This window comes from Pelobates fuscus, chromosome 1, assembly GCF_036172605.1.
Source record: "Pelobates fuscus isolate aPelFus1 chromosome 1, aPelFus1.pri, whole genome shotgun sequence".
NCBI classification, from domain to species: domain Eukaryota; kingdom Metazoa; phylum Chordata; class Amphibia; order Anura; family Pelobatidae; genus Pelobates; species Pelobates fuscus.
This window is the reverse complement of record NC_086317.1, coordinates 113,206,906-113,219,657: the sequence shown is the minus strand read 5'-3', so window position 1 is coordinate 113,219,657 and position 12,752 is coordinate 113,206,906. Positions and strand designations below refer to the sequence as shown.

The 12,752-nt window shown below is 41.3% G+C and overlaps 1 protein-coding gene across 1 annotated transcript in view; it reads right to left on the bottom strand.

Annotated features, from left to right (window-relative positions):
- PRKX (protein kinase cAMP-dependent X-linked catalytic subunit) overlaps window positions 1–12,752 on the bottom strand; it is a 111,484-nt gene that overhangs the window by 19,165 nt on the left and 79,567 nt on the right. Inside the window, exon 4 of the mRNA XM_063450164.1 lies at window positions 2,533–2,652. Coding sequence (XP_063306234.1) covers window positions 2,533–2,652 — 120 coding nt within the window. The remainder of the gene's footprint in view (window positions 1–2,532; window positions 2,653–12,752) is intronic.

Below are 12,752 nucleotides of genomic sequence, written 5' to 3'. Positions count from 1 at the left end.
CCACTAGACGCTCTGCGCGATGAAGACAAAATGTGCCTCCAGCGTCGCAGATGCGCCTCTAGTGGCTGTCCAGAAGACCTCCACTAGAGGCTGGATTAACCCCAAATGTAAACATAGCAGTTTCTCTGATACTGCTATGTTTGCATCTGAAGGGTTAAAACCTGAGGGACCTGGCACCCAGGCAACTTCACTGAGCTGAAGTGGTCTGGGTGACTATAGTGTCTCTTTAACCAAGCCTACTCAAAACTAATCACCACTGTCTAGGTTAGACACAACTCACACTGACAATGCTAAAGAATTCACTATGCATCCCATACTTCAAATGGGAGGGGTGGGGGGGGGGGGGGAGGGAGAAGAGGGTGGTACCCGGGCACTACTAAGTTGTTTGGCATTAAACTGATAGAAGACGGACAACTATGCAACATAAGCTCTAGGCATGGGTAGGCAACCTTCAGCACTCCAGATATTGTATACTATATCCCCCCCTGATGCTTTTCCAGCATTATGGCTGTAAGAACATTATGTGAGATTTAGTGCACCAGATATGAAGTGCCAAAGGTTGGCAATCCCTACACTAGAGCAAGCTGCAGTTCTGTTACTTTAAAGGACCACTATAGTGCCAGGAAAACAAACTCGTTTTCCTGGCACTATAGTGTTAATAGGTCCCCCCCACCCTCATGGCCCCCCCTCAAGCTGGGCTCTAGGGGGAGGAAGGGGTTAAAGGCGCTGGGGACTCTCCTCCTTCTTCCAACGTCATCGGCTGAATGCGCATGCGTGGCAAGAGCTGTGCGCGCAGTCAGTCTATAGGAAAGCATTCTCAATGCTTTCCTATAGACGCTGGCGTCTTCTCACTGTGAAAATCACAGTGAGAAGCGCGGAAGCTCCTCTAGCGGCTGTCAATGAGACAGCCGCTAGAGGCTGTATTAACCCATATGTAAACATAGCTGCTTTTCTGAAACTGCTATGTTTACAGCAGGCAGGGTTAACCCTAGATGGACCTGGCACCCAGACCACTTCATTAAGCTGAAGTGGTCTGGGTGCCTATAGTGGTCCTTTAACCCCTTAAGGACCAAACTTCTGGAATAAAAGGGAATCATCATGTCATATGCCCTTAAGGGGTAAGGATAATTTCAGTTGCCTTGGTGACTCTAAGTCAACCAGACAATTAACTATTTGCACTCATAGACTGGTTACGGCTTCTTCCTTCCTACATGTACTGAAAAATGGCCAGTATAAGAGTGGCTAGGCATAAGACTATACCGGACAGAAAGAACAAGAGTGGCGATTGAACGAAATGGAGAGATGATAGCAGTATGGAGATCCAATATGTTATATCAGGTACAGTGTAAAGAGGGAAACAATAATGAACGTTGGCTGGAGTGGTGTTTAAATGAAAACAATTTACTATGCTGTAGCTGACACATTAAGGAAGAGGCTGAACAAATCCAGTCTGGTGGCGGTCTCCCAAACATAAAAATCAGAGTAGCATCGAGATAGTGTTAGTGTGACATAACACGCATGCACCCTCAATTCCTGACAGTTTTAAAACCATAGCCTTACAGTATGCTGGACCAGCAAAAGGAGTCTTTACTGAAGAATTAGGAAAAAAAAAAAAAAAAAACTAACTTTGATCAAAGAGAATATTCAATAAAACAGCAACGCTATGCTTGCTGTTAAAGAGGTAAACTTCCACGATGAAATATTTGCAATACAGATGTCTTTTAAATAGACTCCACAACCAACATTTTAGCCTCTTCACAAGTGGACAAATTCACATCATGGTCACAAAGATCCTGCTTTGTTTATAGGAGGATATTTTGACCCTCTGTGGCTGTGTTAACCACTAATTCACCAGGACTGAATTTACACTCATCATGGCTAAATTTTCACTCGCCAATGGCTGGTGGAAATTTTGAGTCTTGCTCTGAAGACTTAATGGAGAGAAAATTAAAGCATGCCTGACAAGACCAATGTGGCTTGATATCGCTGTATGGAAAATAAAATGTGCTACCCAAATTGGAAGCAAATATAAAAATACAACTTTTGTCACTATATTTTTGACATACAATTGTAGAGGTTAATAGGAGCTACATGCTCTTTCTTGTACATTCAAGTGGCACAATCGCATTGTACAACTATTAGCAAGTAACTGCATGTTAGGAATTGGGAGATACATGTAAAAATTTTAGCATTGGGCCAACTGGTCCATCCTTTTCTAGACAACATGATGGGTGAAATAAGTGATCATCTGCCAACACACAGTATATTTAAGATCTATACCTACCTGAAAGTGAACTTGTCTTTCAAACTATTTGTGGTTGACAGATTCACTTAATGCAAAATTAAAAAGGAGAGACTGACTGTTTTCACATTTTTTCTTCCAATCAGGATTGACAACCAGGATGGACAAGTTCTACTCACTTCAATTAATACTTCCAAAATAACCTCTACTACTACATTGAATCACTTCATCAGTCAAAATTAGACCTATTCAAAAACAAATAGATCATATCAATGATAATGAAGACATACCCAGATAGCATTTCAAATATTAGAATCCCTAGAGCCCACCAATCCACTGCTCTTCCGTGACCTTTGCTCTGTATGACTTCTGGTGCGAGGTACTCTGGTGTTCCACAAAGTGTCCATGTTCTAAAATGACAAAATAAACCAATAAACAATGTAACATAACAATGACCAGTTTTTAATGCAGAAAAACTATGCATGCCACGTTTAATTTAACCCGTTTAATTTAAAAAGCAGATTAATTACAAGTTTACAGGAACTGTACCACCAGAATGATGATATTTAAATGGCCAATTCACAAAGCACCCACTCTTAAATCTGATAAATGTTGGAAGAACACACAAAACCTTCGATATATGTTGTTCATGGAGATTCTTCCTCAAATTTAGTTTCTACTGATTGCTATGGGCCTTTTCCTCAAGAACTGAGAATTCCTAACACTATGGTGCCTTGTGGTCAACCCCTACCTCGCGGCCACCTCTCTGGTAGACAAAGGGTTAAAAAATATATATATATTTTTTCACTTACCTGATTCCAGTGCCGATTTCTCAACACTGGGTTGGTGCGCTCTCCATCCTCTGACGTCATCAGATGGGGGACTTAATTTGCACGCATAGCTACTCAATGCTCTCCTGTGGGGATTTACCGAATGCTGGATGTCCTCATGCAGAGCGTAAGGACATCCAGTATCGTTTAGAAGACAGAGTTCAGTAAGATCCCAGAAGCACCTGTAGTGGCTGTCTGGTAGGCAGCCACTAGAGGCTGTATTAGTCCTGCAATGTAAATGTAAATGCAATGTTTACATTGCAGTACTAAGTGTGACAGGGACACTGCACCCAGACCACTTCAATGAGCTCAAGTGGTCTGGGTGCCTGTAGAGGTCTATTAAAATACTGAAAATCTTGTAAGATTTAACTTGCTAAAAACAGATATGTGTATAATAAATTCACTACCAGCACCATCACTTAAAACGTAACTCTTCCTTTATTTGCTTCTTGGGACATTCAAAAAAGTGCCATCGGGGCATCAACTGTGTATCTGCAAACAATAATCAATATAAGCAGAAAACAAAAAAACATTTACATGCTTTGTAAATCTCACAAGACACCGCCTGTACTACTGACAACATAACCCAGAATTGAGAGACCAGGGAGGAGGACAATGCATATAGGGCACATGTAAAATATGGTGCACAATTTTTTTTATAATGTATTAACTTATTCATACAGGTGAATTCTAGCCTTACTTAAAATCAAAAGATAAACACACATATATAGTTACCATATATACTCGAGTATAAGCCGACCCGAATATAAGCCGAGGCCCCTCATTTTACCCCAAAAAACTGGGAAAACTTATTGACTAGAGTATAAGACTAGGGTGGGAAATACAGCAGCTACTGGTAAATTTCTAAATAAAATTAGATCCTAAAAAAAAATATATTAATTGAATATTTATTTGCAGCGTGTGCGTATGAGTGCAGCGTGTGTAGGAGTGCAGTGTGTGTGTGTGTGTGTGTGTGTGTTGCAGAGCTATGGTGGGTATAATTATTTTTTTATTATTTTAATATTAATTTTTTATTATTATTTCTTATTATTATTTTTTATTTAATTTAATTATTTTTTTATTTTATTATTATTATATATTTTTTTTCGCCCCCCCCCCCCCCCCTCCCTGCTTGATATATGGCTCTCCTTCCCTGGTGGTCCAGTGGCATTGGCAGTTCAGTGGGGGGGGGGGGGGTCTGTCAGCTCTCTCCTCCTCTGCGCCGTCCATTCAGCTCTTCTGTCAGCTCACACTGTAACTGGGAGCTGACCGAGGTGCTGAACGGACGGCGCGGAGGAGGAGAGAGCTGACAGGAGCTGCAGGAAAGGTAAGTAAATGCTCTCTGCAGCCCCCACAGCCCCCTGTCTGAATTATGGCAATGTAAATTGCCATAATACAGACTATTGACTCGAGTATAAGCCGAGTTGGGTTTTTTCAGCACAAAAAATGTGCTGAAAAACTCTGCTTATACTCGAGTATATACGGTATACATATATTACATGTAGTAAATTGAATATCCCCTTCAATACTGTACCCCACATGGTTTAAGGAAACCTATAGTCATTTTTCTGGATGACTATTACAGTGACCCCTGTTCACTCCCCTTTTTCTAAAAAAATAAAAAAATAAAAAAATAAATTACAAATGCAACATGTTTTTACTTACCTTGTTTCCAACGCCAAGGCAGAGTCATTGCATTTGCCCAATCCGCCTCCTGCAACATCGCTCCAACTACTCTCCCTCTTCTCGTCCAATCCAGTGCTTCCCATAGAGGCACATGAAATTAAAATTGCATGCACAATCAAGTCTAATTAAATGCTTCTAATAAGAAAGCATTGAATTCAATGCTTCTCTGTGATCATTTGACACTGAAACATAACCAAGTTGATATTGGTCCTTGCGGTATTAGCACCCTCTAGTGGTTAGAAGTGTGTTTAAAATGCAATGAAAACACTGAAGTAAATCTAAAAACAACACTTTATATTAAAGGACTAAAGTGCAGAGTTACTGCACCCAGACCACCTTATCGATGATGTGGTCTGGGTGACTGTAGTGGTCCTTAAAGACTCAAAAAATGAAAGTGGATATGTGCCAAATTAGACTTAAGTGCCCTGGGGTTGGGAGGGCGTCAGAGCCTAGAGAGCCTTGTTCTGGATGCTGAACACTGCTTACAGTTTTGTCAAGAACAGATCCAAATGGTCGGTGTAGAATACAAGCTTATATGGAAGCCATCCACAAATAAAAAGTGAACAGGGCACTCTGGGGTACAATTTTAAGAACATATTTAATTTGAATTTAAGTATGGCAAGGATTTTTCCTCATATTGCGACCTACCTGTTTTATGACGGCTTGCACTTACCACCCCGCGAGAGAGCTGGTCGTAAGTGCGAGCTGTTGTGGGAATTAGAGGGATTCCCTGCTCTGGTGCGTTCGTCTATGTTCGGGGAAATTTCCCGAACATATACAAACGTACCAGAGCAGGGAATCCCGTAGCTCTTCACTTACCGACCAATTCGTCCTATGACCGGGTAGTAGGAACAAAACTCTTTCGGTAAGTACCTGTATGCATCAATGTATTATATTATATTTTTTTGCACACTGCATTTTACATGTGATTTGTTTGATTTATTTTTTGAGCTTATCACTTGTATGTTAACCACATATGGTAGCTGCGCGCTCTCTCTCTCATATATCTAATAAAAAAATAAAAAAAAAGGAATACATATTTATTCTGTAATGAATACATTAAGCTTCTAGCTAATTTTAGAACAACTCCTGGCATGTCCTTGCTCCATGGGAGCAGTCATATTTAGCCCGCTTTGATCAGAAGCACCACTTATTAGACCATGCCCAATTTTAATCTCTCAAAGCATCCCAGAGTGCATTTCTGAGTGCTTGCACATAGCAACAATACGTGTTAATGTATATTAGCTCTTGATTACCTTGAGCAGTTTTAGATAGGATAAGTGATGCTTCTGACCAAAGAGGACTTAAAGATGTCCATCCCCATAGAACAAGGGTTATTTACTTGTTTATATCCATTACAGTATAGCAAACACAAAGGCTATAATACAAACAAACATTCTCTTTTTTTTTTTTAAACAATTTATTTTAAAGTTGTGTGGATGACAGTCCACATTCGGATAGATTATATTCAAACTACACAATGTATTTGCATAATTACCTGAAGATATTTATCTAAACCTGTGGATGTTTTTCACAAAAGTATTCAACTGATCACACAAATTATTTGCATCGAGACAGTTTGTCAGTGTGTGCAAAGAAAATAGGTACATTAAAGTGGTTTTCTCTTATCACAATATAGCAAACCAAAGTAGAAGTGAAGAGAGAGAAAAAAGAAAAGATCATATGCTCTATCTGCCACTAGGTGGCAACAAAAGCAAACATAGCTAATGTAGCAATGCTCTGGCTATTTTATTTTCCAAAACACTGGTTTATTTTATCTTTAAAACGGCACTGTCATGCCGAACTTACCTTTCCTCAATCTCTTCCTCTTCTCCCCCTCTCTCAGGATCTGTTATTCTTTTCTTCCTGTCTTCTTTAGTTTTCTTTAAAATCATAAGACAAAGTAGGGACTCTTTGCCTTATGGAGGATTCCTCCGCTTGACCAGCTCTGACCAGCGGAGGAGCAAAGTAAGCTTAATTTCCGCTGGTCAGAGCAATTTTCCCATAATCCTTACCTTTCCTCTGTGTTCCCACGATGCTTCCTGTCATTTTAGACGAAACTGCCGAATTGCGTTCTAACTGAATGAGAACAGTATGTTCGTTTCTTTTAGAACGCAATTCGGGACTTTGTTCGGATCGCAATTTCATTCGAATGCATCTTGCAGCCGCTTAGTAGATAGCTTCCTGATACCGTGGGAATTAGGGAGTTATCTACTAAAAGGCTGAAAGACCTAAATTGGTCTTTCAGCCAAATTTACTAATACTAAGTAAAGATTACTTAGTATTAGTAAATAATATGCCCCTACTCGCTATACCATGAGTAGGGGCATGTCTAGTAAGCAGTGTTTAAAAAAATAAACCTAAAATCTTCATTTTTCAGCCCCAAAAAGGCCAAATAAAAAGCCATCATACCCGAACTTAAAATAAAATAAAAAACCCGAGCGCAAAAAAAAAACAAAAAACGACGAAAGAAAAAACCAGAGCGCAAAAAAATAATCCATCTTCACCCATGGAGGGCTCCGCGCAGACTGAGCTACGCAGTGCGGGGGAAGGCTTATAAAGCCTTGCCCCACCCTGCAATTAGGCTAAGAACACTCTGATTGTTTTTTTTTGCGCTCTGGTCTTTTTATTTTAGTTAAGTTCCATGAGCTTTATGGATTTTACTTTGGCCTTTTTTTTGGGGGGGGGGGGGGTAGGGATTATTTTATATTTTGGGTGGGGTGTGACTAAGGGGTTGGGGACCCCTAGTCACCTGGGCAGGGGGGGTATTTTTTCATTTAGCCCCCACCATGGGCCAGTGATCTTTTAGAGGCCCCACCCGCCGCTCATGGGTGGAGGCCAAGAGGGACCCTGTGTCCCGTATTTAGTTGAATAGCCCGCACTCGCGGGGTAGGGGCGTCACTATGTCACCCCTGCTAGTTAAGGAGGGGGGGGGGCTTTTAAAAAAAAAAGAGCAGCCACAGGAGGTAGTGGCATTTGGGAAATCTCAATCTCCCATATGTAAATAAGGGGGTCATATTGACCCCCATAAAGTCAGGGAGGACATGGGGGGGGCTTAGGAAATTGCACGGAGCACTGCTTCCTGCCGCTTCTATTTTTACATATTGCAAGGAGGTAGCTCCCTCCTTGTAATAAATTGAACGAACACTAATATTCGGTGTTTGTTTGTCCGAAATTTCTATTCATTCATTCGTCTTTCTGACGAATGAATAGACGAAAATCCTGTCCAAATTTCGGACAATAGCGAATGCCCAAGTGTTTAACTGGGCATGCGCACAAGTTTTTTTAGCACTATCTAGTGTGGGCAGATGACGTATCCCACAGGGACTTCATCTGACCACACAAAGATAGCAGTGTCCAGAACCTAGGTCAGGGCATAAAAACAGTCATTTTACTTAACGTAAATTCCTTCGTATAATGGCAGTAATGTACAAGTGGGATGTAACTCCTGCTGTGGACAATAAGCTCCCTCACAAATTTGAATATTTAAGAGAGAGATCCCGCCTGCTGTCCATATAAACCCATTACTGCAAAGGCAACAAAAGTTATAAAAAGAACCAAACTGAGACCGTAGACTGCATAATTAATTTAATCCATACAAAAAGAGGAGGGAACGGCAGTACTGCCGCTATACTAAGGAAAAAGTAATTTATGGTAAGTAAAATTACTGTTTTTCCACTCGTATAGTGGCAGTACTGTACAAGTGGGATATAACAAGATCTCTGCAACAAAAAAGGTGAGAAATTAGAAGGCCACTGCCTGGAGCACCTTCCGCCCAAAAGCAGCTTCAGAGGATGAAAATATGTCCAGCCTATAATGATTTATAAAGGTGTGGAATGAAGACCAAGTAGCCGCCTTACAGATATCTTCTGGAGAAGCTGCAGATCTTTCTGACCAGGAAGTTACCATCGCTCTCGTGGAATGGGCCTTCAATGGAAATCTGATGGGAACACCTCGGGTTTCATAAGCCAGTTTAATGGCTTCCGTTAGCCACCTGGCGATAGTAGGTCTGGACGCTCCTCTACCTCTACAAGAGCCTTGAAAAGTGACAAAGAGATGATCTAAGATCCTAAAGCCAACGTGCTTCTAACATCTAGGAGATGCCACTTTCTTTCAAGCTCCAAAGATTATTTCTTTGAAATAACCTTAGGTAAAAAAGGAAGGTCTGGGATGGAAGACCACTTTGTCTTGGTGGAAGAAGGTAAACTCAGAAGCTGAAGAAAGAGCCTGTAGTTTTCCAATCCTCCTTGCGGAGGTGATTGCCACCAAGAAGATAGTCTTGATTGTAAGCAGCTTTAGGGAAACATCCTGCAAAGGTTCAAATGGAGGTTCACATAGAGCTTGAAGGACTAAAGACAAATCCCAGGTAGGAAAAGGCGAAAGCTTAGGAGGTTGTTTTAATAAGATTGACTTTAAATATCTGCGGATAAGAATGTAAGAAGCTATATCAAACACAAGGAAGAGACATAATGCTGAAATTTGGATCTTGAGTGTTGAAACACCTAGACCAACTAGAAACCCATCATGCAAAAAAGACAAAATATCAGGGATAGATGGATTATCTGGATTGCAGCCTTTCCGAGCACACAGTTCCGGAACTTTATCCAAATCCTGAGATATATCTTAGAAGTAGATGAACGGACCGATGGCAGAATAATGTCACTCAAACTGCCTGAAAGCCCTTGCTCACGGAGGATCATCCTTGCAGCAGCCATGCAGTCAGGTGGAACATTTCCAGGGTCTCTACTGGAAGATTCACATGCTCTATGAAGTTGCCTGAAATTGAGAGAACCCAGCATGAAATCGTCATAAGTTCTATTTCAGAAAACCAGCTCCTGTTTGGCCAGAAGGGCACAATGGCTAAATCCCTTGCTTTGTCCTATCTGATTTTTTGAATAATCCTTGGTATCAAGGATATTAGAGGGAAAACATTTCCCATGTTGAAGTTCCAGGTGAGGGACAGGCCGTTTTTCTTGTGGCCATAAGATCGATGTCTGGTAAGCCGAATCAGATTAGTAATTCTGAGAACATCTGGGGTTTTAGAGACCAATCTGTTTGAGACTAATGTTGTCTGCTGAGGTCGTCTGCAATGACGTTCAGAGAGTGAGTTTACTTTTGACTGTGCCCAAGACATGATATGGTAGCACAGATCCTGTAGAGATTTTACTTTTGTGCCTCCTTGACGGTTTAAGTAAGCCCCTGTGGTGGTGTTGTCCGACTGAATTCTTACAACTTGATCGGAGATAACAGGACTGAAAGCTTTCAGAGCATTCATTCCTGCCTTCATCTCTCTGAAGTTGGAGTATTCTTTTGCTTCTTTCAAAGTCGATTTCACCTGAATGAATCGTGAACCTAGATGGGCACCCCAACCAGTTTGGGGGGCATCTGTTATGGTAATTCATCTTTTCTGTTCAAATGAAAGTCCTCTGGAAAGAGGGTTTTTGTTTTTCCACCAATTTAGGTGTTTTCTTACTTTGATAGGCGAAATACAGAATCCAAATCTTCCTTTTTTCTTGACCATTGCACAAGATTGTAAGGGTCTTATTTCTGCTTTTGCCCAACAAACAGTTGGGATTGCGGAGGTGAGAAGCCCCAGGACATTTATGGCCTGTCTGATGGAGCAAACATTCTTTTGTAATTTTGAAAAGGCCCTGCAGATTCTTATTTGTTTTGACATAGGAAGAGAAAGGGAGAGAGACCTTGAATCCACCAGTAGATCTAGGAATTCCACCCTTCTGGTGATCTTGATGTTTAACCTTGGAAGATGTTCTGATTCTGCTTTTAAGAACCAATCACCCAGGTAAGGAGCTCTTGTTACACCTCTTAATCGTAAGGTTGCTACAATAGGAGCCAGGATCTTTGTAAAGATACGAGGGGCTGATGATAGACCGAACGGAAGGGCTTTGAACTGAAAATGAAGAATCTTTCTTTTCCCTGCTAGCATTGCAAACCTTAGAAACTTCTGAGAAAATACAGACATTGGAACATGGAGGTAGGCATCCTTAAAATCTAACTTTGCCATGAATGATCCCTTTTGCAGGATTCTCCATACGGAACCTCTGATAAGGGATAAGTGCGTTGACATCCTTGAGGTCTAGGATAGGACGGAAGGATTTGTCTGGTTTCAGAACTAAAAACAGGCGAGAGTAAACCTGGTGTTTGGGTACTTTCTCTATCAAGTCCTTGCATTAACCCCTTAAGGACCAAACTTTTGGAATAAAAGGGAATCATGACATGTCACACATGCCATGTGTCCTTAAGGGGTTAAAGGAGTAGGGTTTCTACAAGGAGGGCCTCTGATTTATTTCATGATGGGTTCTTAGAAAGAAGAAAAGATGGCTTTGGCATCGTAGTAAAGTGGATTCTGTATCCCTCTGAAATGGTCTTTAGAATCCAGTAGTTTAATGTAGTCTCTTTCCATATTTGAGAAAAGAACCAAAGACGACCTCCCACTCTTTTGGTGTCAATACCTTTTCTTTTTGTCATGTTCATTGAGATCTCTGAATCTGGCTGCTTTGATTTGCTCGTGGCCTTTTTAGGGATATGAACTGACATCTTATCTTTTTCAGCTTTATCCGGTGAATTAGGACTTGACATGTTCTGTTCAAGGGAGATTTAAATTAAATTCTCAAATCAAAAACCTCACCACCGTGTAGGAGGGCTGGTGACACAGCGAACCTCTACTGGCACCCACTCTTGGGGTCAGACAAGTCCTGCACAGCATTTATAGTTAAAAACATTTTGAATTTAGCGCCAAATTAAGAAACTTCTGTTTCACGCATGTGCAGTAGCGTGATCGAAAGTTCAGTGGAACGCAACACCTCCCGGCCGTGCGTTCCACGGCTGTGCGCATGCATAAGTGCTGTAAGGTGCATGGTCCGCACAGGACCTCTCAGGATGGGGCCACATAAACTGGCTTTTAGTCGCGTTCCGGAACGCACTGGAACGGAAGTCTCTGACGCTCAGCTCCCACCTGGAGAGCAATTGGGCACTCACCTCCCCGGTCAGCAGCCTGTGCTGACCGCACCGATCTCTGCCTCGTATTATAGAGCTTGGAGGAGCCCTGTCCATCCCGTTGCTGGGACAAGAAGAACTGGCGTTTCCTTGGAGGTACAGGATTTATATGGGCAACAGGCGGGGGTCTCAAAATATTCAAATTTGAGGGGGAGCTTCTTGTCCACAGCAGGAGTTACATCCTACTTGTACAGTAGTGCCACTATACGAGAGGAAAATAAAGCTGAATAAATAGGTAATATTGGGGGGGGGGGGGGGACTAGGAGCATTTGGTGGTAATTAGACGGGCAATTAGATGTAGTGGAGTCGGGGGGGGGGTTAAATAAAACCCCCCCCCAAAAAACTGATGCGGCCATGACAGTGCCGCTTTAAGCTGTAGAGGCAAACAAGGGAGTTTCATAAGTTGCTGCTTAATTGTTGGCTTATTTTCATTGCTTTATTCCTACAATGCATTAAATATATGGAAGCAAAATCCATTCTGCTGCATCCTTTTAGTAATCTAGTGTTACCAAAACCACAGCTGGAAAATAATGCAATAAATAAATACTATTTACATACACAAATGTGACAGCTCTCAATGTATGCCCAGTGTAATTTAATATTCCAAGATATAAACAAGACAAACTATTTAAAGGGGGGTGATAATAGGTAATCTGCAGCGCCATTGTAAAGTACACGTGACTGTCCAGTACAAAGCAAGATTCTACCTTGTTAGATCAGAAAATTAGATTTGTATCACCTGTGTGCATCAACTTACTAAGCAACAAATGTAACGCTACTGTGAGGAAGCAGGGAGAGCTATAAATATGAGAGCATGGATGTGAAGTCTCAGGAAAATGCACAGAGAAGTGAAACCTAAGACTACCATAGTAACTAGATCAAGAGATTAAGAGTCTACTGCAGAGAAACTAATTCTACTTTAAATAACCCATCAAGTTCACAAGCAAATGAGCAGAGAATATTTTAACTAGTATTTAAAA